The following is a 26,596-nucleotide window of genomic DNA, read 5'->3' as shown; positions in this document are numbered from 1 at the left end:
CTCTGGGTTTTGTTTTTTGTTTTTTGATTTCATGTTGCTTTTTATTCATTTGATGATTTATGATCATCAATTTATGTGGGGTCTGTATAATTCATGTACTAATTTCTTTATTTCTCTGTTTTTTTCTTCCGATTGAAAATTAGTAGAAAACACAAATTAAAATGATGATAATATTATCGGTTGTTTGTGCTATTCTTCATCTGGGTTTTTCTTTTCGTTAAATTTTGGTTCAGTGTTCTCAAGAATTTACATAACAATAATCGAATTATATGTTTATTATTAAGGAAATTGGTATGTTCTTCACCTGGGTTCTTGAATATTCGATTGATTCTGCATTTATGTTTTATTTCGTTCATTTCTGATTAATGGTGTATTTAGGGCATGAAAAGTTCCAACAGTTTCACAAACCTGAAGAAGCAATTTGAAAGAGCAAAAAAAATGGGATTTGTTGAAGGAAATGAAGCAGAAAACTCATTTGATTATGAATCTTCAATTGGTGTAAATGATGATAATTGTCAAGTAATATTCTCTGTTCCTCCCACTGTTTCTGAAGAGTGTTCTAGTTATCTACACAAGAGGGGAACTGGTTCTGCAAACCGTGAGGAATTTGGAGAGGCGGTACCGGTGATTGAAGAGGTACGAGGGGAGCGTAGGCAGAGCCACCGGCCTAAGTCCTATCAGGATTTCTTGAATGAAACTCGGACTCACAAGCAGAAGGCTGAAATTGATGCAATGAGGAAGGCTTCATACACTTATCTTCTTAGAAAGTCAGTCTGTCACTCTTTTTCTTCTGTTTACTGTTGTATGGTATGCAGTATGAACACTGAAAGTCTGTAAATGATTGGTCAGGTTGACAAAGAAGGAAGAAGCCATTGACGAGTGGGAATCGAATCGTAGGAAAAAAGCAGAATTACAGCTCGAAAAGATTCAGGTATAACCTAGAACCAGATCTCAATTGAACCATTTTACGGAGTATTTTATTTGCATATTCTTGGTTAATTAAAGTTAAGTGTTTTTTTAAGGTCAGTCTTAACAGCAGGTTGTTTTCTGTTTATACGGTACATTCACTTATATTATTGCTAATGGATGTGTTTCTGGGGTTAAACAGAGGAAGCTGGAGCAGAAACGGATAGAAGCAGTGCAGAAGGTGCAGAAGAAACTTGCAGAGACACAGCTAGAAGCTCAGCAGAGGAAAGCGAAAGCAAGGAGGTCAGCATTGAAGGAAATGGCCAAACATTGTTCACTAGTAAATTGACGGCAACAAGGCTTTACCACCCAAATTCTGAAGGATTTGCTTCAGAAAAACAGCAGAATTAGCACAATAATTTCCTCTGGAAATTTAGCTATTCATTTTTGTAATTTCAATGTCAATGTATAAACAAATCATTTGCAAGTGACAATTGAAGCAAAAAAACCTTGTGTACAGAAAGGAGCATTAAGCCTGCCTAAACTACCATTAGAAATTGGTATTAATAACATTGGTATTTGAATGTATCTAGAATATGCATATTCACAGTATTGGTACATTAATAGTCTTCTAGCAATGTTAGAAGACTAATCTACTTCTACACATTTACAAAGAAAGATTACTTCAATGAGCGTTATCAGATAATCCTCCTGAGCCAACCATGCTTTCATTAACAGGCTTTGGCCCCCCACATGAGGTCGAAACAGACTCGAACAATTTTTCAATTTCAGGTGCACAACGAGTGAAGGTACGGTTCCAGAAATTATAATCAGGATTCTGTAAAAAAAGTAAAACACACATAATTAGCCAAGTATATATCGCATTTATGGCAGACTCATACTAAAAAGTAATACTCTGTATTCACCTTGATTAGTTCAATAAATGTAATCAACAGTCCCCACGGATGTGGCCTGTTAACAATTAGCCTTTCTAACAGTACTCTGGTAATTTGTTCCTGAATGATCTCCTGCAGAAGTTGGTACATGTGCCATCATCAGAAAATAATAATAATAATAATAATAATATTATAATAACAATAATAATAATATTAGAGAAGGATGCTGTTGCGTTGCTAAAGCGGGTTCAGGCTTTCGCTAAGACTCAGGATATTGGTGCTCGTGCAGCTGCTCACATCTTCAGCAGGATAGGGTTCGCTATAGCTAGAGGGGTGGGGGCCCAGATTGTATCTCGGCTCCCCACCAATTCTTGTAAATTGATTGACTCTGTAGGTTTTGATTTTTGATATTATAATAATAATAATAATTATAATAATAATAATATAATAATAATATTATAATATTATAATAATATTATAATAATAATAATAATAATAATAATAATAATAATAATAATAATAATAATAATAATAATAATAATAACAATAACAACAATAACAATAACAACAATAACAATAACAATAACAATAACAATAATAATAATAATAAAACAGGGAGCTAATTTTATCAGCAATATTGCAAATAAGCGTAGGACAATTTAAAAAGCACAGCACTTTCCAGAGGAAGGGGGTGGATGAGAAAACAAAGAACTATAATTTGGAATTAGAATTCACAGACCAACAAAAATACTTCATTCAACCAGTGATACGTCAGCAAAGATGAGTTTAGAGAACATATAAGACATGAATGTGGAACATATTGTTTTAACATTCAAAAGTACATTGGATATGAAAACCAACTCAATTCTTCTTGGCACTCTTAATAAATAATATGGGGTACCAAAAAAAAATTTGTCATGCAAATAAGATCAGTTACAGGGCAACATTTTAAAGGTGGGGAAAAATAATACCTGGTGCGCATCAGAAAATAAGTAGAGGAGGATGACGGAGAAGTAATGTGTGTGAGTATTTGGATAACGCAACTGGTTAGCAATTGCATTTAGAAATAGATAGCGGCCTTCAGTATCCAAATCCCTTATTAAAGTTTGGAATATATCCAATGCTGCTTTAGCTGCCAATGGATCACTGCTGACTGACTGAGGTTGTGACCGGTTCCGAGCCTGAAGCAGCTGAATTGCCTGTAGCAAAATCAGAGGTAATTTTAAAAGTAACACCACAAAACCACTACATATAACAATAATTATGTCACAGAGGACTTTGATCCTACCATAAGCAGAAATTTACGACGAAAAGTTGCATGCATATCAGACTTTTTAAGAGATTCTTGACAGTCCACATTACACTGTTTTAAAATAGTCTTCTAAAGATGCATATCTAGAATAATTCCCAGAACATCAACTTCCAAATTTTTGAGGTCTCAAGCCAGAAGAAAACTACCAATTTGTTGGGTTTCAATTAATTAGATTCCGGAGTCTTTCAGTCATAAAATTAAAAACTTGCGACTTGTTGCATCAAAGACTTTTTATGAAAACAGCTTAGCTGGAACAAATAGGCCCCTCTATAACCAAAGAAATAGCATCTCTTTTACATTTACTAATTTGTCAAAAAACTCATAATTTATCAAATGAAAAGCACACAGAACTTGGATAAAAAAGAATTGGAATACTTGCCAGAATGTGAGATCAGCTACAAAAACATCGCAAAATTTTAGAGGTAAGTTGTAACAATTCCCGGCATCAAGAATCAATAACTATATACTAAAAGACACACCAACAATGACACATGTCATATTCTGGTGTGTCCTTTATATCTTTTTTTTTAAAAAAAAAAATCCAAATAGAAAACAAATTTTATACATAAATACATGTAAAAGACTATGTGTCCTTGATTATAATTGCCATCTACAAACTTAAGTATAAACAAAATTTCTTATTAACATAAATAACAGATTTGATGTGTCCTTCCACGATGTAGTATAAAGTCAAATGCGTATTTTAAAATAGGCTCTTTTATAATAAATCCATTATAATATTTATGTAAATTTACTCATACAGTATTAATTCAAAAATAATTATTAAAAATTATGTGCATTGCACGGAATCTAACCTAGTTACCTATCATTTTATACCATAACTATAAAATATTTACCTGCATTCCAACATACAACACAAGTGAATTGATCAGAGGTACATTGTAACAGGTCCCAGCATGGGAAGCCTCACTAGGTGGAAGTAGTAATCTCTGCTTCAGATCACTCAGAAATGGGGATGATTGTTGCCTTGTCTGCAGTGAAAAAAGAGATAGAGCAAAATTTAGACTACTTCCCATCAACAAATCAATTAAATGAAAGAAAAAAAAATTACCCTGAGAAACTCATCAACATCAGCTTTCATCTGCTTTGCCTTCAAAGCTGCATCAACTTCGGACAATATACGAGGTGCTTGGCTCATCTCATCCAACAAATCAATCTGAAGAAGAAAAAAAAAAGATTTTTAGAAATTGTAACACATTATTGTTCATAGAAAAAAGAAGTGGTGGAAGATAAACCTTCAAATTAGGAGTTGAAGGATCCGGAAGTCTCATGTTGCGAGGAAAAGCGCTGAGGATTATATTTCGCATCTGTATGCAGCTGGGAGGTATGACATCACAAAAACTAAAATGAAAGTCGCACAAGAATTCTGGAAAATCATGCAGCAGCACCAACAGCACTCTCAGAGTTCCTTGGTACAGAAAGCGTATCTTCAAACAAAACACAGAATTTTAATTAAAATGATGCTTATGAGAAAAAAATAAAAAAGAGCTATTAAGAGATCTAAAAGAAGCAAACCAAGTCTCCCATTTCTGCATTCCTCAAGAAAGGCTCCATGAACTGAAATAAGTCAACCAACAAGCGATGAAGAAAGGGCCACCCCTTCTGAGAGTTGCCGGCAAGCAACTTAGGCATGAAAGTTCTATGACTAACCAGTTCTAGCCATGCAAAGCTGAAGAAATTTATAAAAGTGTAAGACAGCAAGATATGATGAATAAGTAGTCAGAGCTACAATACTAACTACAAAAGAATTCCTAGATGACTTGCATATAGAAAGATATATTGGTCCAAAGTGTAAAGAATATATTAAAAAAAAAAAATGGTCCAGATTTTCATGGGAGTAAACACCCAACCACATCCAGTACTAAGCTATGCTAAATCTTAATCACGATCATTATCCAATCATCATGTGCAAGGAAAGACTCCACTACCTAGTACCTACAAGGCAAGTCAACGATGTTCTAAGCATTTATGTTTACAGTCAGAAAATTTAGCAACAGAAAATTGTTTGGATTTCAAACCCACTTCATGACGTTAAACATTGTACTTGCTTTGTTCTTAAAATTTACCCAAAATTCTTTTTTAAATAGTCCCTTTGATTACTATAAGTAATAATATAGGTCCATCACTTTACTTTCACATTCATTATGTTTGGTGTCTCACTAATTTTATCTCTTCTCAATTCTCCCCAATCAAAAAATCAACATACACCCCAATAGGATAATATATAGAAGGGGAAAGAGAAGGAGGTGGGGATCTCCTTTCAAAGAAATCTACACTGTATACTTTGCATTGATCACCTGATAAAAACTTCACAGGCAGCCAAGCATATTCCACATAGATTATGTTACTTTGAAAATTAAATTAGACTAAAATTAGGTTCATAATAAGTTTGCATAGCCTGCCGTAAACAGCCAATGTCAAGAAATAAATTGAACACAATGACGTCATAGATAGCCATAAAGGCAGCCTGAATGAAAAGATTTTGCATTTAAGTAATCTTATAGATCTAATTCTCAAACGATTAAATACTATAGTAATAAAATGGCAAGAAGACAAACAGGGTTTCCTAATACCCAAATGTTTTACTCTCTCCGTGTTTTTTTAAGTGTTACACTTCCCATTTCCGGCTGTGTTTTTTTAAGAGTTACACTTCCTTTTTTGGCAAAAAATTACATAAAAATACTCTCTCTCTCCTCTCATGGTCCCCACCCAAACCCACTACTACTTTTTTATTATATCTTTCCTCTCACATTCATTAAATTTTAAAAAACTATTAACCCCACTATCTTTCTTTTACAATTTTTTAATACTCCAACTACCCCACTAACCTCTTATTTTATTTAAGTCAATTAGATTGCCTAAAAATATGTGCCGGTCAAATTGTAACACTTAAAAAAACACAAAGGGAGTACTTTTTCTAACCTGAAAGCAGGTACTTTAAGGGGCTGCAAAGCATGGAATGCATTCGCAAAAGCGGACAAAACCTGGAAAAAGTAACCACTGTTAGTAAATACAAAAGATAAATAAATAATAACAATATTATTAATTATAACAAAAACCATCCAACTAGATCTAGTGGGGGAGGGGGTGGGGAGTGGATGAATACAATGGCAACCATGTTATACCTGGAAATTGACACCATCGTGCACAGGGTCTAACGAACCAAAGTCTAACAGCCAATTAATAAAGAGCCTATAATATGGCCTTGGATTAAAGTCTTCTTTCTTTTCATCAGCATCTTTTTGAATTGATCTCACAGTTACAGCTAAAATCTAAAGAGAAAATGATGCAATTTAACAATTCATAACAAGATAACAATCCAAAATTAGGGTGAAGAAATACAAGATAACAGCAAACCTAAAATTTAAAGTTTGAATCCAACCTTTGGTAAGAGAAAGAGTTTGCTTGACCCCTGATCCACTGGGCAATGCTACAAATATAGAAAAATCTTAAGTTAGAACCAATGCTGTACAATAAGAAAAGAACACAGATTAAAATAAAATTACCTTTAAGATTGAATATACTAGTTTAGCATAAATATCAATAGCCAGAAATGAAGACTGCACTTGTTGAGATGACTGCATCACCTCACCAAAATGTGAGACAGATATTTCCTGGAACATAAGATCAATTATAGACAAGGTATTGAATACCACAATAAAAAAAAAAACACTCAAAATTGGGTAAACAATCACCAAAAGCACCCGGAAGAAGCGCTCCGTTATGTCATCTCCTCTAAGCAAACCATTTTGATGTAGCTGTATAACAAATCTTATGCATGGAGTATCAGTTCCAGAAGGAAGTTCAGATAACCGGTACCACTCTGCAAAAAGCAGAGAAACCTGCACAAGCAATTGATCAAACACTGTAAAACCTAGCTTGTATGAGATCATCTGCTAGTTCTACCAATATGATATAATAGAAAATTACTGATAATGAAACATCTCAACACTAGACCAGGTTATTCGACAGGGTAAACAAATAAGTAAATGTTTAGGTTCAAGTTAATAGGGCTTTTATTTGATTGGGCCTGTTGAACAGGGTCAACTGTGGCTACTTTATTGCCCGATAATTTTGTATAAGAAAACAGTTGCAATAAAAAAGATTGTATGTATAATATAGTATTCACAAGTGCTTATTTTTCTCTCTTCTAGGCTTCTTTTGCCTTTTACTTGGCTTGTTTATTGGCTCGCCCAACATCAACCCACAACTGATTTGTGACCCACTTCAGCCCAACCTATTTTGAACCATTATACAGCAAGCCACATATGACCTAACCTGCTGCAGACCCACATGGATCAGACCCAACCCGCCCAATAACCAGACTCAGCACAACCTCACAAAATACCATCAATTATAATATGCCAATACAGTATACACAAACAACAAAGAAAACTAATGACTCAGTGGCACTAAACAACTAAACAAGCATCTCCACACATCTGGCTCAGAATGAATAAATACAGCAAACTAATGATAGAAGATGCACTAAGATCCAGCAATCATCTACACAACTTACTCAGCTATCCACATAACACATCCCACTTCTAAAGTGTTATTTATGACGATTAATGGTCAGCTAAAAAAGAACCTGCTTTGAAGAAAAAGTATACGATGCTTAACCTCGTATACAGTAATACAAGTGCCACTCAGGTTAAATTCAACAATTTAAGTTGGCTATTGGTCAGCTAATAAAGTACCTCTTTCACTAGTGTTCCCTACTCACCCACTTCTTCCAGAAACCCACCCCCACCCCCCCACCCCCCCACCCCAATCCTTATTATAAACTGGCTCTCTGGTACCGGTAACCACTTTCTTTGTACAAGATGGTGACCATTGTTCCGTGGCAAACAGGTGACAAGAAATCTACACAAAGCTTGGACAGTGACTAAAATTAAATTAATTAATGAAACACTCATTAGCCTAGAATACGAAAATTCAATCACCTGCTTCTGGAAACTAGAGGCATCCGGCTCCATTACTTCTACACTGTTGTACTCACCTTTACTTGCCACAGATTGAGAAACCTGTGCAAAACAAAAGTTAGCTTTATATGACATAGAAAGAAATAATAAAATTACAAGCCATCTAAAATTAGGGTCGATAGGTTCACCCAAACCTTTTGGTCTCTAGTTTGTCTGTTCTTATCATCCTTCCCTGTACTAGGACTGGTGAGGCCACCAACACTAGCAGCTGGATTTTTCACCGTTTCAACTAACTGCTGCAACAACTCAGGCGACCCTGGCCTCGCAGCAAGCTGCTATTACAATGAAAACATAATTAAATGCACTTTTGATCATCTGAGTTAAGTAACCTTACTTACGATAAAGGACTAGACACTAACCTTTGCCAGGTTTTCAACTAAATTCTGAAGCTCTGAAATGACCTTAGGTTCTTCTTTCACCAACGTTTGGAGAAGAGAAACAGCAAACTCTGTTGCAATTTCTGTATAATAATAATAAATAAATAAATAACTTATGAGATATAGATCTTCAGCCACTATAAATGGGAGTATATCAAATACTTACTGTTCCTTCCTGCATCAAGAAGCTTTGCCATATGAATATTATACTCGGACAAGTTCAACAACTCCCTTCTTATCAGGCCAACGGTAATATCCTTATTGAACTTCCGTTCCTCGTCTGAATAAATCAACTGCAAAGAAGATAGCAAATCCAAAATCAAATTAAATTAAAAGCACCCTCCAATTCAAAGAAAACTAACATAAGAGAGCAAGTAAACTGCTATTCTCTAAATAATACAACTGGAAGAAAAACAAGTTCACATTAAAACAAAACCAAGATTAGGAAAAAAAAAAAATTAAAATAAAAGAGATGAGAACTATGAAAAAAAACACATAGAAAATTACTATTAAGAATTTTGATTAATTGCATGAAAATCATATTATAGTTACATAAACATACCCAGCTAGTAAGCTCCTTCACCACAAGTTTGCACACATCACGAATTGCAGCTAGAATTGCAAGATGAGCAGCAATGTGCAAACCATTGCCTGAATTATCATACAAAGACTTAAAAACCTGCACCAGAACATATATATATTAAAAAAAAAAAAAATGCGTGATACAAACATAAACAACAAAGAAAGGAAGATAGATATGCCATCATGAATCACCTTTTGTGCGACAGCTAAAGCAGCTTCATCTCGGTTGCCACATCTTAGTATGATCTGTGATATCTCTGAAACAATAGGCTGGAAGAAATTGATGGGAAAAAGAAAATCAAAAATGAGTGTCATGCAAATAAAAATGCAGGACTTAAAGTTCGATAAAGTTCTATGCACACGTATGGCTTAAATACCTGGATTTCCGCTTCTCTACCATCACTAGCAAGGGCAGTTTCCAACTGTATTCAAAAATGAGGAATTGAAAAGGGTGCCTCAGATGCAAGTTCAACGGCAAATTTATTATAAAAACAATCAAACAGAATACTAGTGAAGGCACAATCAAAATCAAGACCAACACCAAGCCCAATAGATATTAGATCAGCATGGAAAGCAAAGTCAGAAAAACCATGCCTTTACTTCTTCGCAATTGCACATCAAGACCAACAGAAGACAGTAAACACAAATTATAATCAGATGTAAGTAACTAGAGCAATGTAAGCTGTGGCGTAAGTAATGAATGCACATATGCACATAAAGATCACATCAACATCATCCACCCATGAGCTATATATAAATAGAACATAGCAGGAAGTAGATAAGAAATACTACTGCATGGGTAATATATATGACCTTCAATGAAACTAACTGATATTTGTCCAGCACATCTCCAATAGTCAATGATGGTTCTAAGAGACCAGTTCCTATAGGCACAGATCCTTGCGGTTGTGATTGAGAGGTTACTCCAGGCTCCTGATAGCACAATAATGGTCAGTAAAGAATATTGTTCTCACAACAGCGCGCACACACACACACCAAAAAAAAAAAAAAAAAAAAAAATTATAAAAAAAAAAAAAAAAAAAAAAAAGCATCACCAACCTTCATACTTGCAGCTGATTCAACTGGTAGTGGTTCCATGGCTGACACACCAGAAGAAGACACCGGAGTTGAATCAATCTCAGAGCGCTGAGAGCCAACACTTTCAGAAGTTCTTATTTGGCTAAGAGCAGCAGTACTGCCACGCAAGGAAAGAAGCATAAATTAGTATCAAACATAGCTACAAGAGGCAGATATATTGTACAAAACTGCAGGTCCACGATAGCAGCTGCTACAAAATTAACAGCTGGTCTTTTAGCCATCATCAATTTGGCCGATTCAATTATGGACTAAAAATTAGGGCTCAAAATGTTAATTTACATAATCATAGAAGTATTAATCAGCACCTATAGAAATTAGAACCAAAAGAAAATTATATAAAAACTCCCCTAGCAAGCAATAGTATGTACTTCCTCCGTTCCAAATTAGAACACACTTGAATTCGGCACACAAATTAAGGAGGAATGATATTGAAGGCAATTGACAAAATTACCCACACCCACAAACCCACTACACAGCCCACAGACTCTTCCTGAATCCTGACAGACTAATTTGTAACCACCAATTGCCCACTCCTTAACTCCACCGCCCGTCACAACTGCTACATACCAATTTAAATTGATTTCCTAAATTTCCACCATACTCACCAGCCTAACGTATGATTCAGACATCCATTTCTTGCTCATATGGCTCTCAACTTCCCATCTTTCCCAACCCATGCATATTTTCTCATAAAAGGAAGCAAAAGTAGCTTCATATTTTTGTCCACAACAATTCCCTAGATCATGATTTTTGTTGCATTTTGAAAAGCTGATGTCCAAACAGAGATTCATCACAATATGAAGCATGACCCCCCCCCCAAAAAAAAATAAAAATAAAAAAATAATAAAAAATTAAATAAAATAAAATAAATAAATAAATAAAAAATAAAAACCCAATTTAAACATCCCACTACGTCCTTAACTCTAAATTGCAACGCACATATACATTTTCACATTTTGAAAAGCTTTAAACAAGTATTGATACAAGCAGCATAAATTGCAATGATCTTAAGGATGCTAATGTCCTGCATTTCAACAAAAAGATTAATAAATACCTAAGTATCTGCGAAGACGGTTCCATCTCATCAGAAACAAGATCAAGAGGCTGAGCACCCACACCAAAACTAGTATTCCCGAGTCCAGAATAAATATTCGAACTTAGCTGTCCTGAAGATGCACTGAAGGTGCGCGGGAAGCTTCCGCCAGCAGGGGAAGGAGAAGGGGAATGAGCAGCAAGCGTAGCATTAGCACTTTGACTCGACTGTTGGTTCTGCCAAGGAAGCCGCACAAAATCCTGACAAAAATAGAGAGCCAATTAGAAACCTATCCACAACACACTTAAATGTCAAATAAAGTTTATAAACATAAGTACAAACATATCCAAAAACCAGCAGCAGCTGATACAACCCTATCACAGTAGAATGTGAAGAGTGTAATCAAACTCAATGCCGTACCTCATAAACACGTTGCTGGGAAACAGACAAGCGCCCAGGGGTAGGACGAAGAGTTTCTGGCAAGATTCCCATTGCACCTTGTGCATATATATTAGCATCATATATTGAGGAACCAAGACTATCTCTGTGCTTCCTTCTCAAGGAAAGTTGTTGTGAGATTTCTGCATCAATTGTTTGTACAGCCTATAGCAACAAATGCAGACACCTTGGTAAGACGAGCACAATGTTCTAGTGACCAAATCCACAAAAAGCAAATAAAATTCCCATGAATACGAGGAAAGCTCAAATTCCAGATCCAATCACCAATTATCCCCTAGACACCCCCCCCCCCCAAAAAAAAAAAAAAAAAGAAAAAAAAATCCAACCTGGCCTTTGTCAGATAGTAATCCTCCCCAGTCAAGGGGGATAAAACAATATATGTGACAGGACATCACAGATAGCAAAAGGGGGGATCTTATCAGCAGAATAAATAACAAAATCCTGAACTTCACTACTAACTGGTCTACTGGATACTCCATCTCGCAACAAACTGACACTCTAGATAGCGACGGACATAAGTAATCAGAGAAAGTATTACAGGAAACCCTCAAACATAATGGTTAATATTAACCTTCTCTTGTGCTGCTTGTTCAATCATTGCACAACCCAAATCGAGGTTGTCATTGGTCACGAGCTGTACATACTGTTCCAATACTTCACTTCCGACATTTACTCCTTGAAGCATGTTACGCAGCTGACTAGTTATCGAGCCACGCAGAGGTTCCTACAGCAGTGACAAAACTCTTGTATATCAGGTTCTTCACAGCATAAATATAGCTAATGATGAAGATCTCTATAAACAAGCTACATTAATAAAGCTGTTGACACCATATTCACACATTTCACAAAGAGCATAACAGGACATCTCACTTTGCAAGTCACATGAGCTAGACTTCCAGAAAGACTAGCAACCATCAGATGCGCAGCATTATATATGCGACTCTCATCTGACTCCAAAGCATAATCCTGAAAAAAAAAAAAAAAAAAAAATCAAATCATTTGTCTATTAGTATAGAACAATTTACCAAATAGACCTTAGTGACAAATATCAACTAGGTAGTATACAGAACCTTAATAACAAGCTCCTTAGTAGTTTGAGTAGCGATGGAAACACTACGCTGCACTATACCAGGCACGATTTCTTTGATTGCTCTATCCATAGCAAGTGGAAGAACTCTGCAGTGAAGTCAATTCACCTCAGTAACTCGGTATCAAATAAATCAAGGTAGTTCTAGAAATGACAAAAGCCTGAGAGAAGGGAAACCAGACCTCTGGAAGTGCACATGTAATCCCATATTATTCAGCTTTGAATTCACGACGACATGTGCTCCAAGGCTAGGAATTGAAGGGGGTAACTGTAACATCAAACAAGACACAGTTAATAGCTAGCAGCTATGTGAAAAATAGGTAAGATGTTGCACATTTCAGTTGCTAACAAACTATAGTCAGTTGTAATTTTTCTCCAAAAAATTAGATATTATTTTCTATCAACTCCCAGCCCATTAAAGAAATAGGAACTCAAGCCAGACAACCAGAACGACTTTGAGGTTCATTTCTGTTAGACGCAGTTCTTATCGAATTACATAGATTGCATAAGCCAAGACTAACATCAGTGAGTCCAAATATCACTAGTAATAATGAAAGCAATCAAGTGTCCAAACCTGAGTCATGTTATATTGAGATTGAGAGCCAGAAGACTGGAGCAATCCTTGAGCTGAAGGAAGCTGGTCAGAAAACCCCATACTACCACCCTTATCATCCTCAGCAGGAACATACTGAATCGTTAAACACAAGATATTAGCTACACAAGATATTAGCTGACAAACAGACTATCAGCATAAACAAATTACAAGAGAGAGAGAGAGAGAGAGAATTCATGCACAGACCGGAGAAATTGAAACAGGAAGCTGAGGTTTAGGAGGCGGTTCCATGGGCTCTGGTATTGCCACTTGATCTTCAGAAGGAGTTGGTTGTTGTGGTGCTACAAACTCTTTGTTTGAAAAATCAGGATTTCCTTCAACTACTCGCACACGATCTCTTAAAAGAGAAGTAGGGGTCACTTCTTTTATCTGAACACCAAGATTTTTAAACAGCACCTAAAAATAATAGCAGCAGCCAACAAGATAAACACATCAGTAACTGCATAGTTGCGTTAGAACAGCAATAGCTTTATAATAGCAAATGAGAGCAGATAGCAGGCACGAACCTCAATGTCAAATTTAAGATTCATCTTTAGGTTTGGCATCGCATAGATCTCAGCAAGCAAGGCAAGAATACCCATTGTCCAAGGATTTGGAGGTTGATAAGCTAGACTGCTTTGACATGGTTCCAAAATCTGATACAATTGATTGGATTCAATCATTCAGTATATATTTACAGACAAAACTAATCAAACAGATCTAGGGAGATAATATACCTTAGACGTAAAAGGAATCACAGCAATCATCAATCCTTTCTCATACGCCTGGAAAAAAAATCACTCCAACAAATATTAAATGCCCAATACAAAACAGAAGTTTACAAAGAGAGAAACCATGGAAGATTGGAAACCAACAAGATTTACCGATACCCATCCAACAAAAAGACTATACATGTAAGTAATAATTTTTATAAAGCCAATTTACCTCTATAATCAAAGATTTAGGATCAATATCACGAGCCCTAAGAACTTGATTTCGACCAATTGTAAGTTTCCCAAGCCAGCTTCCCAAATTTTTTAGCAAAGAGCGCTCTTCAGAACTTGATTTTATGAGCTCAGAGCCTAAAAGAACCTGAAAAAACAAATAGGAAACTTCAATTTTATTTTCATAAGATGCACTCAAATAATACCCATCAAACATTATCTCCAGCTGTCAACCTTGCAATTCTCATAAGTTTCCTGAACAATTTCCTTATACAGAGCTTTTGAATTAATCTTGTCCAGAAACTTCAGATACATTTCATGAAAGTTCGGTTCAATGCTAGCTCTGCAAAATTATAATAATAAAAAAATAAATAAAAAAAATTATAATTCCAGTGGATATGCATTATAAAAAATAAAAATGAATAAGCACCCAGCTGTACAACGAAGAAGATTTGCAACCTTTTCATCACCATATATTGTGCAAACCAGGGATAGCATTCCTCCTTCAGAATTTCTGAAAATTCTTTGGCCTTCGCATCCATAGTAGAAGCAGATATATTGTTGAATATGAATGAAATTTTGTCCTGTGCCTCAGATGATGGAGCCTGATTGAAGGTGGCGCCAAAAAAAAAGAAGCATGAATGAACTAATTAAGCAAATTTCCCCTTTCCATCACCAGTTGAATTCTTAGGATTGATTGAAAATCACAGTGAGGGAGGGGGGAGGGGGGGGGGGGGGGGGGAGAGGTTTTTCCTTTAAGAAATATAGCCCCACAGTTATGTAGCACGACAGAGAAAACTATGCAGCAACAATGGTACAACCAAGAATAGTAGGAAAACTTGAGGAAAGAGCATAAGCCAAATAGCCCATTGTTCATATAAAGACCAGAACATGGACACGAAGAAAGCAACTCTATTATAAGAAACATTCTTTTTTTTTCCAAGAACCATCCACAGGCTCAGATATACAAAGTCCTAAACCAACCAACCAGGCCAGCCAAAATTCCTGAAGAGCACAGATATAATTTCAGTACCTCTATTGGTGTTTCTCTTCGTTCTGAAGCAGCAAGGAGGGTCTCTATATTCAACGCAGAACCAAACCCTGTATATAAGAATATTAGCAAAATAAACAGATATAGCAATTTTTTTTTCACGAATAAAACAACATATGCAAGATTATCCAGACACAACACTATAAAATATATATTTGATAAAACGACATTACTGGCATTAGTAACTCCTCGGGTACGAGCATAGCCTTGAGAGGATGACAGCATTCCAGGTGTAGTCAGTGGACTCGGAATCTGTAAAAGAAAGAAAAAGATTAAACTATGTCTTATCTTGATAACATATTCACTGGTATTATCTGAAACATATGTACCTTTGGAATGCTAACTGCATCAGCTAAAGTCGTTGCAGTAGATTGAGCTGAAGCAGCTACTAATGGCTTGGTGAAGCTATTCATACTTAAGGAAGCTTTAATTCCATCATCTACCTGCACTGGGGGCCTAGGTTGGATGGGTGAAGGAGAGGAAAGTGGCTGCCCCAGCTGTGTACTAGTCAATCCAGTAATCTGCAAATCAGCCATGATTATTAATGCACTCTTCAAGCAAAAAAGGAATATCCAATCAAGCTTCATCCCATAATAAGAAACATAATTGACTATTTTACAGAATATGACTTTCTATAGTGCCCAAAAAAAAGGTCACATAAGTATTTTGAAAGTATCCTATCTAACAGTTTTGGACTGGTATGGGTAAAGCAGCTGCAGTGGGGCCAGCCGGGGCCACCCCCAGACCCTGCCTCAGCAAGAATAACAATGGGTGCAGTTGCTGACCAAAAAAATTTAAGAATTGAGATGCTCAGATCCAGCTTAATTAACCATAACAATACTACTTTGAAGGTATAAAATTGAAAGTAAAAGATTCCACTTTGTTGAGGAAGACTATAACAGCATTTAAATTTTTAAGATCTTCCTTAAAAGAAAGCCGGAGGAAAAAAAAAAACTAAAGCATACACACTCGAAAGACGACATTATCTCATATTGGTAACAAAATAAAGTCATTAAAACTACAATGCACTTTTTAAATCAACTTCATAATACTATACCTTAGAACATGCACTCAGTGTATAGCAAAATAGTTAAGGTTGGTGTCAATGCATAATAACTTATTAATTATGGCATTCAACGTTTTAAATAGCCCACCATATAACTCAAGTGCAGTCATCTGCTACCGCCTACCACCATTGACTTTTCAGTAAATTCTCATACAAATGAAAAAGCCAACAAAGGATGACACAAACCACAACAACAAGACTCGGTTCACTATTACCTCATTGCCTGTTGTTCCCAGAGAAGTAATATTAAGTTGGTCAACAGGACCATTTCCACCATGAGATTGCCGGGCAAGAATTCCTTCAATAAATACAACTAGGTCTTGATGAGTACTACGAAGATGGGATATCTGCAAAATATGATTGCAATATTGGGGCCACTCATCCAAACGAGTGACAAACTGCTCCAATGCTTTTGTACCAAACGTAAACATCTGTTGCAGAAAGTTAGACTTAAAATTTCCGACACCAGTACAGGGAACCATAAGACTGGCCTAAAAGAGGGGGGGGGGGGGGGGGGGAAGGGAAAAAAACAAAACCTTTGAATCTGCAGGTTTTCGTAAAGCATCCAAAACACAACGGAGTGCAATGCCAAGTGTCAGATGTGTTACTAGCTGATGCTTGATGATAGAGCCTACAGCAAAGCCAATGCATAAGTATTTTCAAACCAATTGAGTAAAAATTAAAAACTAGAAGCCCATACCATGGATAAAGCCTTACCAAATAATACAGCAGCAATTCCAAGCTGTCTCTCGGGGTATTTTGGGAAAAATCTATACTCTTCAAACAGATTGGCAATCATGCATTCGAAAATAGACAGTTCCCTGCAACTCCATACATGATGTTTGTTAAAGATTATGGTCAAGCATCAATAGTCAGTAGGAAGCAAGACTAATCACATCATCATTACACTTATAAGCAACCTAACACTCTATACATATCTTTCAAAAACCAAAAATAGCTTCATAAGCAAAGAAAGAAGAAAAGTCAAATCCTAAACATGCAATATGTATGCAAGAAAAGGGAGGGAAACACAAGATGCTAGTGTTATCTTCAGAAGTATCACCTCCTCTGGACAAATGAGGGATGAGAGCACTAATCCAAATAAGATGACAAAAGATAGTTTCAAAGACAAAAGCAGACTTCAACTCCAATAAAGTGCAAACTCCAAAATACCCAATAGAAGTGTTTCATTCTCAGCATACACTCCAATTTACATTAAGAGATTATCAATCAATCAATCAATCAATCAATCAAAGCCTTAATCCCATAAGTGGGGTTACATAAAGAGATTATTAGAGTAACAAAATAAAGCAGAAACATACAAAGTAGAAAAGGGAAACAAATTAGAAAGATATTCTAATCTACAAAACCATGTGTTTTTTAAAAAAATTGTATACATAAAATAATAAAAATAAATAATAAAAAATTAAAAAAAAAATTTAAAAAAAAAAAAAAAAAAAAAAAAAAAAAAAAAAAAAAACCTCCCAATTTCCAATTACAAAGTTTGCAAAAGGGCAAGTTTAAAAATCAGAAAAATAACTAGACCCGCGAATGCTATTAAAGATTCCTAAAAACCAGCGAATTGCCTGGAAGGATAACTCTCACTAGCGTATAACCAATATTTCTCCACATCATTAACTAAATAAAATTGTCAGTCGATGAGAGGAGGCAAAGATATCTAGACCCAAACAAACCTAACTCTAGATATAAAAACATTGTACGATCAAGGAAAACCAGGAAGCAATTATAAACAAGGAAAATACTCACAGGGAAAACCCATGAACAAACCCTCGTTAAAAACAAAGGACAGCAACAAAGAACATATAACGAAATACAAGCAAATAAAATCTCTTATCAATTTCACATAAAGAATGCACTAATCAAATTAAGAAAAACAGGCATATTGAGTACGTCTAGGTATTACCTTTTGTCATGGGATTCTTTGAAACGAGTAAGCATTAAGACCATTTCAGCAACAGTGATCTTTTCAGAAAACATGTGCTGGAAATAGGAATTTGCCTCTGCATCAATGTCAGAAGGCACATTTGAGGAGGGTGAATCAGCAACTCCTTCATTCTGTGGAGCCAAACTGCCATTCATCAGAGATACATGCATTTTTTCAATTTCATCACAGAGACTTTTGGAGGTCACTACGTGGGCATTGGCTTGAAGGACCTGCAAAATGACCACTTTTACTACTATTGACACGCACGCACACACACACACACGCGCGCTAAAGACCATATAACAATAGACTAATTTAAAAAACATTAACCAAGCATAACCTTCAGGATGACCAGAGCACTCCGGGAGCCAGGGTTACCAGACAAAACAGCTTCATGCAGCTTGTTAGCATTCTCGTCAGATATTGTTAGGCTCTGAACCTCTTTAATATACTTGAAGCACTCCTGCAAGCCACCACTGTAAATATAACTCAAGAGTATTTGAACATCTTGAACTAATTCGAGAACAGTAACATAAGGCAAATCTCACATTAGAATCATTAAAAACAAGAATAAACCATGAAGTACCTTAAAAAAAGTATCTTTACTTGTCATTAAGTTATCATTCAACCATCTCTCAAGATCCAAAAGCTCTTTTTGAGAAGCAACTGCCGCAAGTTTGATAGCAAAAGAAAAAGGAATCCGCTCCAAGACTTGGCTGAGAATCTATAAATGCAATAAAAAGATAAATGAGCAATAGACAACCTCAAAATTCCTGTACAGGCCTCTCGATAACAACCATACACTGAAATCCATTAAAGGAATTGGTGGAAGTATCACTTTGCTATATTATTTCTCCATTGAAAATACATATTGCTCAATTATGATCCTTCACAATTCACTGACATGATTATACAGTACCATGATGAAGTACAAAGTGAAGTTAATTAAATTTAACATACTAGCAGACTCCTTTCTGCAACATAAGATCAGCATCCAGTGGATGTGAAGAGCCTTTAACACACTATACAAAGAGAACAAAAGGATACAAAAAAACAACCAAATGTTCAAAATTCTCAAGCACCTTAAAAAGTTATGATATATAAGATAAGATCTTTTCACAAGTATACCTACCTTAGTTTCCTGGCAAACATCTAAAATCCTGTGAATGCTGTCTGATTCATTAGCAAGAACATCAACAAATCCACGCAAAACCAAATAATTGTTGATGTGCCAGAGGTGAAGGATAACTCCTTTTCTGCCAGCATTAGCAATTATCATCGGTAAAACAGTAGAAGCAACTTCATGCTGAAGAAGGTTATATGTTGTCTGCAATATAAGAGAATAAAAAAAACTAAGATAAGGACATGCAAAGGTATCTGTAGGAGGCTTCAGAGTCCAGACATCTAAATCTGACGGCAATAACACAAGGAAAAAGTTGGAGACAAGCCAAATTTCAGCATCACAATAGCATAGAGGCTATAAGACTCACAAAATCAGGAACACGAATTGAATAAATTACACAAAGAAAATAATATAATCACGCTGATAACAAGAGACAAACAATCTTAGCAGCAATTCAACAGATCCTATCAAAAAGAAATCTGAAACATAGAGCAACTAAATGTCTATCACACTCAAAGGCAGTATATTTGGTCAAAAGATGTCTTGTCATGACTCATGACTGATGTTATAGCTTTTAAGGCAAAGTTAAATCATTAAATCTCCAAATAGATGTGCGCTAATAGTCAATGCATACATGTAGAAAAGAAGAGGGCATTACATGGATTTGTGCTACCCCAAGAAGTAGTACTTCAGGGCAGTGTTTCAGAGGGTATTCAAGCATTGACTGAATTGTAGCAGCATGACCCCTCTCAGCCAATTGGCACAATACATCCACAAGATCAAGACACAACCATGCATAATTGGAATGTCCAGGTTGAGATTGTAGACCGTGGACTGAATCAACATACACCTACAAGAAAGTACCATGTCAAAATCTGCAGAATGACCTGCATAAAGCAACAATTTCCAGTGTAGCACAATATATCTCACCAGTTGCCTAATAGAATGTGCAAAGCTAAATAATTCAGGAGGTGCAGATACTGCATACTTAAGAAAGGAAAGTTGCCCCTCCGAATTCTTCCAAACTGACCCGCAAATAGCATGGAGAGGGAAAGAATCCTGAAAAATTATATCTATGAGTTGTAGCACCACTAGCCGTGAAGGTTACATACTCAAGCCAATTTCACGAACTTCCACTCCATAACATGACTTACCTGACAGGCATGCTTGTAAATGGTCATGAAAAATGTGAAGGCTATCTCATTAGGAATATAGAATCCTTCATGGTCTAGATTCTCCATAACACCAGCCCAGTTGGTTTCCGGTGCCTGTACAATAACATACACGCAATACAAGAGCAGCATTAAAACATGATGGGCAATTTTGTACCACAAAAATTTTATGATAACATTGACTTCCTAGACCGGGCCCTCTTTTTGCGGATTTATGCAGTTGGAATCAACAAGCTGAGGCTCAAGTAGGGGGGAGGGGTGTTAAGATCTCAGACATGCATCATGAGTCTGGTATACAAGCATCGAACCATTGATCCACACCTCATCATTAACAAATAGACAACATTAAAAAAATAATAATAATAATAATAATAATAATAATAATAAAATAATAATAAAAAAAAAAAAACTGAATAAAAATGAATCATAGGTTTGCTAAATTCAACGATTTCAACCCAATAAAGTGAAGTATGTTAGGGTAGTTCTGAAAGAGAAGCTGAATAAAATTGAATCACAGGTTTGCTAAATTCAAGAGGCTATTAGTAATTGGACATGGAAGCTTTGCTATTCATTAATATGTTTTCATAAGAATCATAATCCCCAAAGAAATTTGCCCCTTCGAATGAAATTAAAAACGTGAATGATTTTCCCAAAGACCATGCAAAAAAGTAGTCAGTCACAATTCCAAACATTACACAAAAGTATAACTTGAGTGAAAAGGTGTCATACAAATATTGAAATATTTGTGAAAGGTCATATAATTCACTAGAAATGAGAAAATTACAATCCCCACCCTTCCTTCCTAGTAAAAGTTCAAACAACCATTTGATTGTATTACAATAATATTTTCAAAAGACACTTAGGCTAAGTTTAGTTCACATTATGATTGCTTACCTAGTCTGAACTTATTTTTTCTAATCATATCTAAAGTAAGTAATAGTCTTAGACCCAAGGAATGATGTGATAACCAGTAACCCCACCCCAGACAACAAAGAATTTTTTGTGAGCCAGTGTTACTGCATGTAACATTCAGGTTATCATTTCTTTTCTTTTTTTAAAAGAATTCAGGTTATCATTTCTATTTTCTCCTTTATTTGTGCGAGGGAGCAATATGCAAAAAGCATATTAGACTTGGTTTTCAAAATAAAAAATACAAGACTAAGGGCCTACACCAGCAACAGCACTACATGAATTTATATGCCTATTTTTAGTGAGGGATACGTTTAATTTATTTATAGTTATTATGTTTGCAAAAATTGTTTGCTGTATTTTATTTCTATAATAGGAATAGATATCTTTTAGATTAATGAAAAGGGGAGGGTGGCTTGAATCTCATCACTGCAGAGATTGTGCACTAATTTTGGTATTTGGTAAAAGGCCAAAGTAAAGTACCACAACCAAATTCGTACATAATTTCTGCATAAGCAGTAGAACCATGATCCTGGACCTAGAGTGTCCCCATACTCCTTAGAACAGAAAATAAACTCGCCAAATAGCCAAAGCAGCAGACCAGAATCTTTCTCCAAATTAGACAGGCAGAATACTTTTTCAGTATGCTCAATCCACATCTGAAGGGAGTTAATGATATTCAAATGTATACTATACAGCATTCATATGACTGTTGGCAGGCCCTCTGTTTTCTAGTAGAGCACTTTTCCAAGAAACCTTTTTAACCAATCCCTTAATGGTAAATTTTCAAATAATTCTCTCTATGCCAATCTTCGTGGCAAAGGGGGTCTTAAAACAAAGACTACAAAATGCATCCTGGAAATGGATAATATGATTGAGCAAGCTATTAATTTATGTAAGTAATAAACAATGACTCACAAACTATAAGTAAACAAAAAATTATATGAATGCAATATCAATCAAACGTCATGCATGAATCCAAAAAGATATGAAGGCATTATGAGTAGCTCACAAGCTGTTTAATTGTCTCGACAAGGATATTGACATCCCAGGAACTGAGATATGGGAGATCAGACAAAGGATTGCTGCCAATTGCCGATAGGAATGATGAAAATGTAGTTGTGTTATCCTCAAGTCCAGCATGAGAACGGACAACGATGCCCAGCATCCTAGCAATGCTTGCTTCAGTTAGGGGCATAAAAAGAGACAATATTTCCTTGCATTTTGAGGCACTGATTGTGCATCCATAACCTAGTTCTTTCATGACATCTGCCATACTAATCTCCTTCTCCATCTCAGCAACAATGGTATCAAAGTCATCTACATTAGAATCATAGAACAAATCCATGCTCCTGCAGTCACTATCAACATAAAAAATAAAAAAAAATCATAAATTTCCCTCCAAGTAAATAAACATGAAAAAATCAAGACAAAAATAATTTAAGATAATGACCTGAGGAACTTGGTATCGTTCAGGTCATCTGGGACCAGGGGAGCCAAAATAAATGGTACACCCTCTTTCAGCTGCATTAAGCTCAACATCTGCGTAAAAGTATCTACATGCTTTGAGAGGCCCTCAGATCGATGAAGGAACATGAAAATATTCTGGATTTTTTCAGTTGATTCAATGGTGCTGGGATTGGCAAACAATCCCTCAATCTGAGTCATGCAGAAACTCGTCCCTGCATGCAACAATAGTTGCTTTACACTTTTGAAAACAACATAACATATACAAAACCAAACCAAAAAAAAAAATGGAAACAGCTAAATTTATCAACAGAAAATGACAGCATACCAATCAATTTGGCATCAGGATTTTCGGACTCCGAGAATGCAAGACCAATGGCAATTTTTTCAGAAAGTGAGAGACCTAAAGCATTTGATAAATCATCGAGGAATCCTTCTCTGATTGTAAACATTCGAAGAGACTGACAGAGAACAGTACTGAAATTTGGTTTATCCAAAATAAATCTAAAAACTGAGGAAATAACTGGGTGCAGATGAACTTTCTTTGCATCTGTCCCATGTATATTCATAAATTCCAACAAGCTCTGCAGAATCAATAAGCTTCCTTCTAAGCCTTGTTCAGTGAACTGTCCCCCCAAAAAAAATTAGCATTTCAGTTCAAAAAGTACAAGATACAATAGCAACAAATATCAGCAAAAAAAACATCAAAGTACACAAATTTGCCTTCAGCTATTTAACCTAAAATGAACCATGAAGTTGGTAAATGTGTGGGGAAATAAAAAATATAGAGGAATAACCCAATACTTTTGAGGGCAATATATCACTCACGGGTTTGATTAACCAATCTCACAATAGTTGTAACATTGGATCTTTGAATAATGTTGTCCACCATCCTCACACAGAGGGTGGCAACACTATCAACATGAATTTCGATGTAGAATTCTAGTATGAAAGTTGGAATAGAAAATATCCCTATTAACCACGAAACGTCTTTAATTGACTTTAATAACCAATGCCCAAAAGTCAATACTAATTTACGGCGAAAACTACTTGCAATGTCTAGCTCTAACCTCAATAGATAAAGTTGAGCTGAACCGTAAACCAACTTACTTTTCTTTATAGCTACAGAATTTGAACCATCATCTTGACATTTTTCAATCTTACAAAAAATTTAAGCGACAAAAAAAGATATATACTCCACTAATTCAGATAAACCCAAACTTCCACTGAAGCTCAAATAATCGCAAAAAACCTAAGACCCCAAAATGCAGAAACCACAGTAACAAGCTCAAATCTATGATCAAAAGAATCAATAAATTCAAAGAGAAGCAAATAAAATCATCTAGGGTTTTCTCGGTATGAATCAACACAAAAAAAAATTCCAAAAAAAAAAAAAAACAGCGAATATACAAAGATAGAGTAGAGAAAAGACCTGACAAAGCTCTTGAAGCACAGAATCAGAGTTGGATCCATTCAAGCTATGCAGAAGGAATCGAACATGGGTGGCAACCGTGGGCGAAAATTCCTGCATCGCAGCAGATTGAAGGGGAAATCAAGCGGAGATTCTAGGGTTTCGGGAGGAGAGAGATTGGGGGTGGAATTGCGGGAGAGAGAATGAGAGCAGAAGTGAGGGAGAGTCTCGAGTTTCGAGTGTTGGTTGGTGTTTTCTTCAGTTTTTGTTGGATCAACAACGCTAACGAAGAGAGAGAATATCAAATATGAAATATCAGTATGAAGGTGTAAAAGGTTTGAGGAATGGTTTTAAAGACGGTGGGTTTAATGGAGTATTTTAGGGACGGCGATTTGGCGATAGTCATCCCATTTTGCTTTTTATCGTCTTACCGTGTATTATAGAGAACTAGTGTTTAGCCTGGGCGATGCCCCGGATCGATACGTTAATAATTTTTTTTTTTTGAGGAAATATACGTTAATAATTAATATATTATATTTTTATGTAGATAAAACTTTACTTTTAATATTTTGTATGTACATAATAGTGTTAAATATTTTTATTTTAGATTTAGTCTAAAAAAATTTTGACATGTAAAAGTACAAATAAAAACACTCTCATGGTCTACATTAAGGGCCTGTTCACATTTACTTAATTTCAGTTCAGTTCAGTTCAGTTCCAATCAGTTTAGTTCAGTTCAGCTCTTAATTTCCCTCTCACATAAAATATTCATTTCAGCTTAATTTAGTTCAGTTCAGTTCCAATCAGTTCAGTTCAGTTCAGTTCAGCTTCAATCAGTTCAGTTCAGTTCAGTTCAGTTCAGCTCAATTCAGTAAATATGAACAGGCCCTAAATATATTTGAGAAAAATAAGTTAACCATATTATTAGATAGCAAAGTTGGTATGACTTCTTATTTATTTTTCAATAGACTCAAGTTTGATTCTTGACAAAAACACTTTTTTCAAATGACACGTGGCATTCACATTTCTAATTGGGTGATGTGGCATGCTCTTGGTGGAAGAGAGGGGTGACACGTGGCGTGTATCCTTGATTAGAAACGCCTTTTAATATATAGTATAGATTATTAACAATCACATACTATATTAACTTTTTAATGGGAATTATAAATTTTAATTATAGCTAATTAAATACTATGAGAATTTTAGGAAATTTTAGAAAATAACACCACAAAAAAAAAACCCAAATTTTAATTATAATACCAAAAAAAAAAAAAAGTTTTTATTATAACATCACAAAAAAAAAAAAAAAAACTGAAAATTTTGATTTCAACACCTCGTAACGGATTTTTGGATTTGATCTTCCAAATTGGCAGTCAGCCAATTTTTTAAATCTCCCTAAAAGAAGTGCTGGGAGGTATTTGTTACCTAGCTTTCTCCAAACACATTTAGCTGCTTCACAGTTATGAAGGATGTGTAGATTACTTTCTTCCAAAGCGCCACAAAATATAGCATTTTGGTTGATCAGTTAACTTCCTTTAGTATCTGTTTAGGTTACGCATGAGCCTGTCATAGCAACCTAACCACAAGAACGCCTTAATACGTTGTTGGCAGGAGTATCCCAAATCGCATTCCAAACACTTTCATTAAGTTCAGTATTTTCTTTGCGAAATATTCGGATTGCTAATTTGATGGAAATTTCCCAATATAGTAAGTCTTCAACTTTAGGATTATCTTGCACTTCACGGGCTTCAGTGAGCTGTAGGATCTCCTCGTCTAGTAAATGCCTAAACGAGTCCCATCTCCACCCTTCTCCATGCACCCACATCTCCTCAACTCATTAATATCATTAATTGAAAGTCATATGACATCTACAATAGAGTAACTATAGCCCACTACCAGGTTTGGGCTCATAGTTGTCCATACCACAATGTAATTTTTTTTTTCTTTCCATTTCCTCCCCATCTTCTTCCTCCCTTAAATCCTTCCCCCACCTCCATGGATAGCTCACATTGCCGACCAAACCTCCACCCACCACACCTCCACCTCCAACAGCAAGAAACCCACCCCACCAGCCACCACCTTGGTCGAAACCCAGAAACACGCACCCACCTCTGTTAGAAATCACTGAAAACCACCCAAAAAAAGAAAAGTGAGCAACGC

At 35.7% G+C, this 26,596-nt stretch overlaps 1 protein-coding gene across 2 annotated transcripts; it reads right to left on the bottom strand.

Moving 5' to 3' along the window:
• Nucleotides 1–1,332: 1,332 nt before the first annotated feature.
• Nucleotides 1,333–24,721, bottom strand: LOC145615506 (uncharacterized). 2 transcript variants are annotated; one of them, XM_081670581.1, is made up of 51 exons: nucleotides 24,458–24,721; nucleotides 23,354–23,651; nucleotides 23,012–23,240; nucleotides 22,571–22,919; nucleotides 20,632–20,745; nucleotides 20,408–20,536; nucleotides 20,136–20,327; nucleotides 19,487–19,681; nucleotides 18,941–19,078; nucleotides 18,695–18,817; nucleotides 18,334–18,584; nucleotides 17,127–17,230; nucleotides 16,946–17,040; nucleotides 16,625–16,840; nucleotides 15,673–15,864; nucleotides 15,517–15,595; nucleotides 15,326–15,393; nucleotides 14,752–14,897; nucleotides 14,527–14,635; nucleotides 14,294–14,440; nucleotides 14,086–14,133; nucleotides 13,876–14,004; nucleotides 13,556–13,765; nucleotides 13,331–13,444; nucleotides 12,939–13,024; nucleotides 12,740–12,845; nucleotides 12,540–12,635; nucleotides 12,241–12,393; nucleotides 11,631–11,813; nucleotides 11,232–11,470; nucleotides 10,139–10,274; nucleotides 9,893–10,012; nucleotides 9,457–9,501; nucleotides 9,272–9,349; nucleotides 9,060–9,176; nucleotides 8,664–8,790; nucleotides 8,480–8,580; nucleotides 8,255–8,395; nucleotides 8,082–8,162; nucleotides 6,831–6,977; nucleotides 6,642–6,749; nucleotides 6,518–6,565; nucleotides 6,261–6,407; nucleotides 6,058–6,119; nucleotides 4,651–4,804; nucleotides 4,371–4,562; nucleotides 4,187–4,291; nucleotides 3,972–4,106; nucleotides 2,774–3,001; nucleotides 1,833–1,934; nucleotides 1,333–1,744 (listed from the first exon to the last, which is right to left on the bottom strand). In XM_081670581.1, exons 1-51 carry the CDS (start codon nucleotides 24,554–24,556, stop codon nucleotides 1,592–1,594), a joined length of 7,164 nt encoding a protein of 2,387 aa, XP_081526707.1. In that variant the 5' UTR covers nucleotides 24,557–24,721; the 3' UTR covers nucleotides 1,333–1,591. The 2 variants fall into 2 exon arrangements, with proteins under 2 accessions (XP_081526707.1, XP_081526708.1); XM_081670582.1 differs by having other exon boundaries at nucleotides 8,255–8,392.
• Between the last annotated feature and the right edge of the window lie 1,875 nt (nucleotides 24,722–26,596).

Source organism: Chenopodium album, chromosome 25 (assembly GCF_948465745.1).
Source record: "Chenopodium album chromosome 25, dcCheAlbu1.1, whole genome shotgun sequence".
Taxonomy (NCBI): domain Eukaryota; kingdom Viridiplantae; phylum Streptophyta; class Magnoliopsida; order Caryophyllales; family Amaranthaceae; genus Chenopodium; species Chenopodium album.
This window is presented reverse-complemented; position numbering and strand designations above follow the sequence as displayed.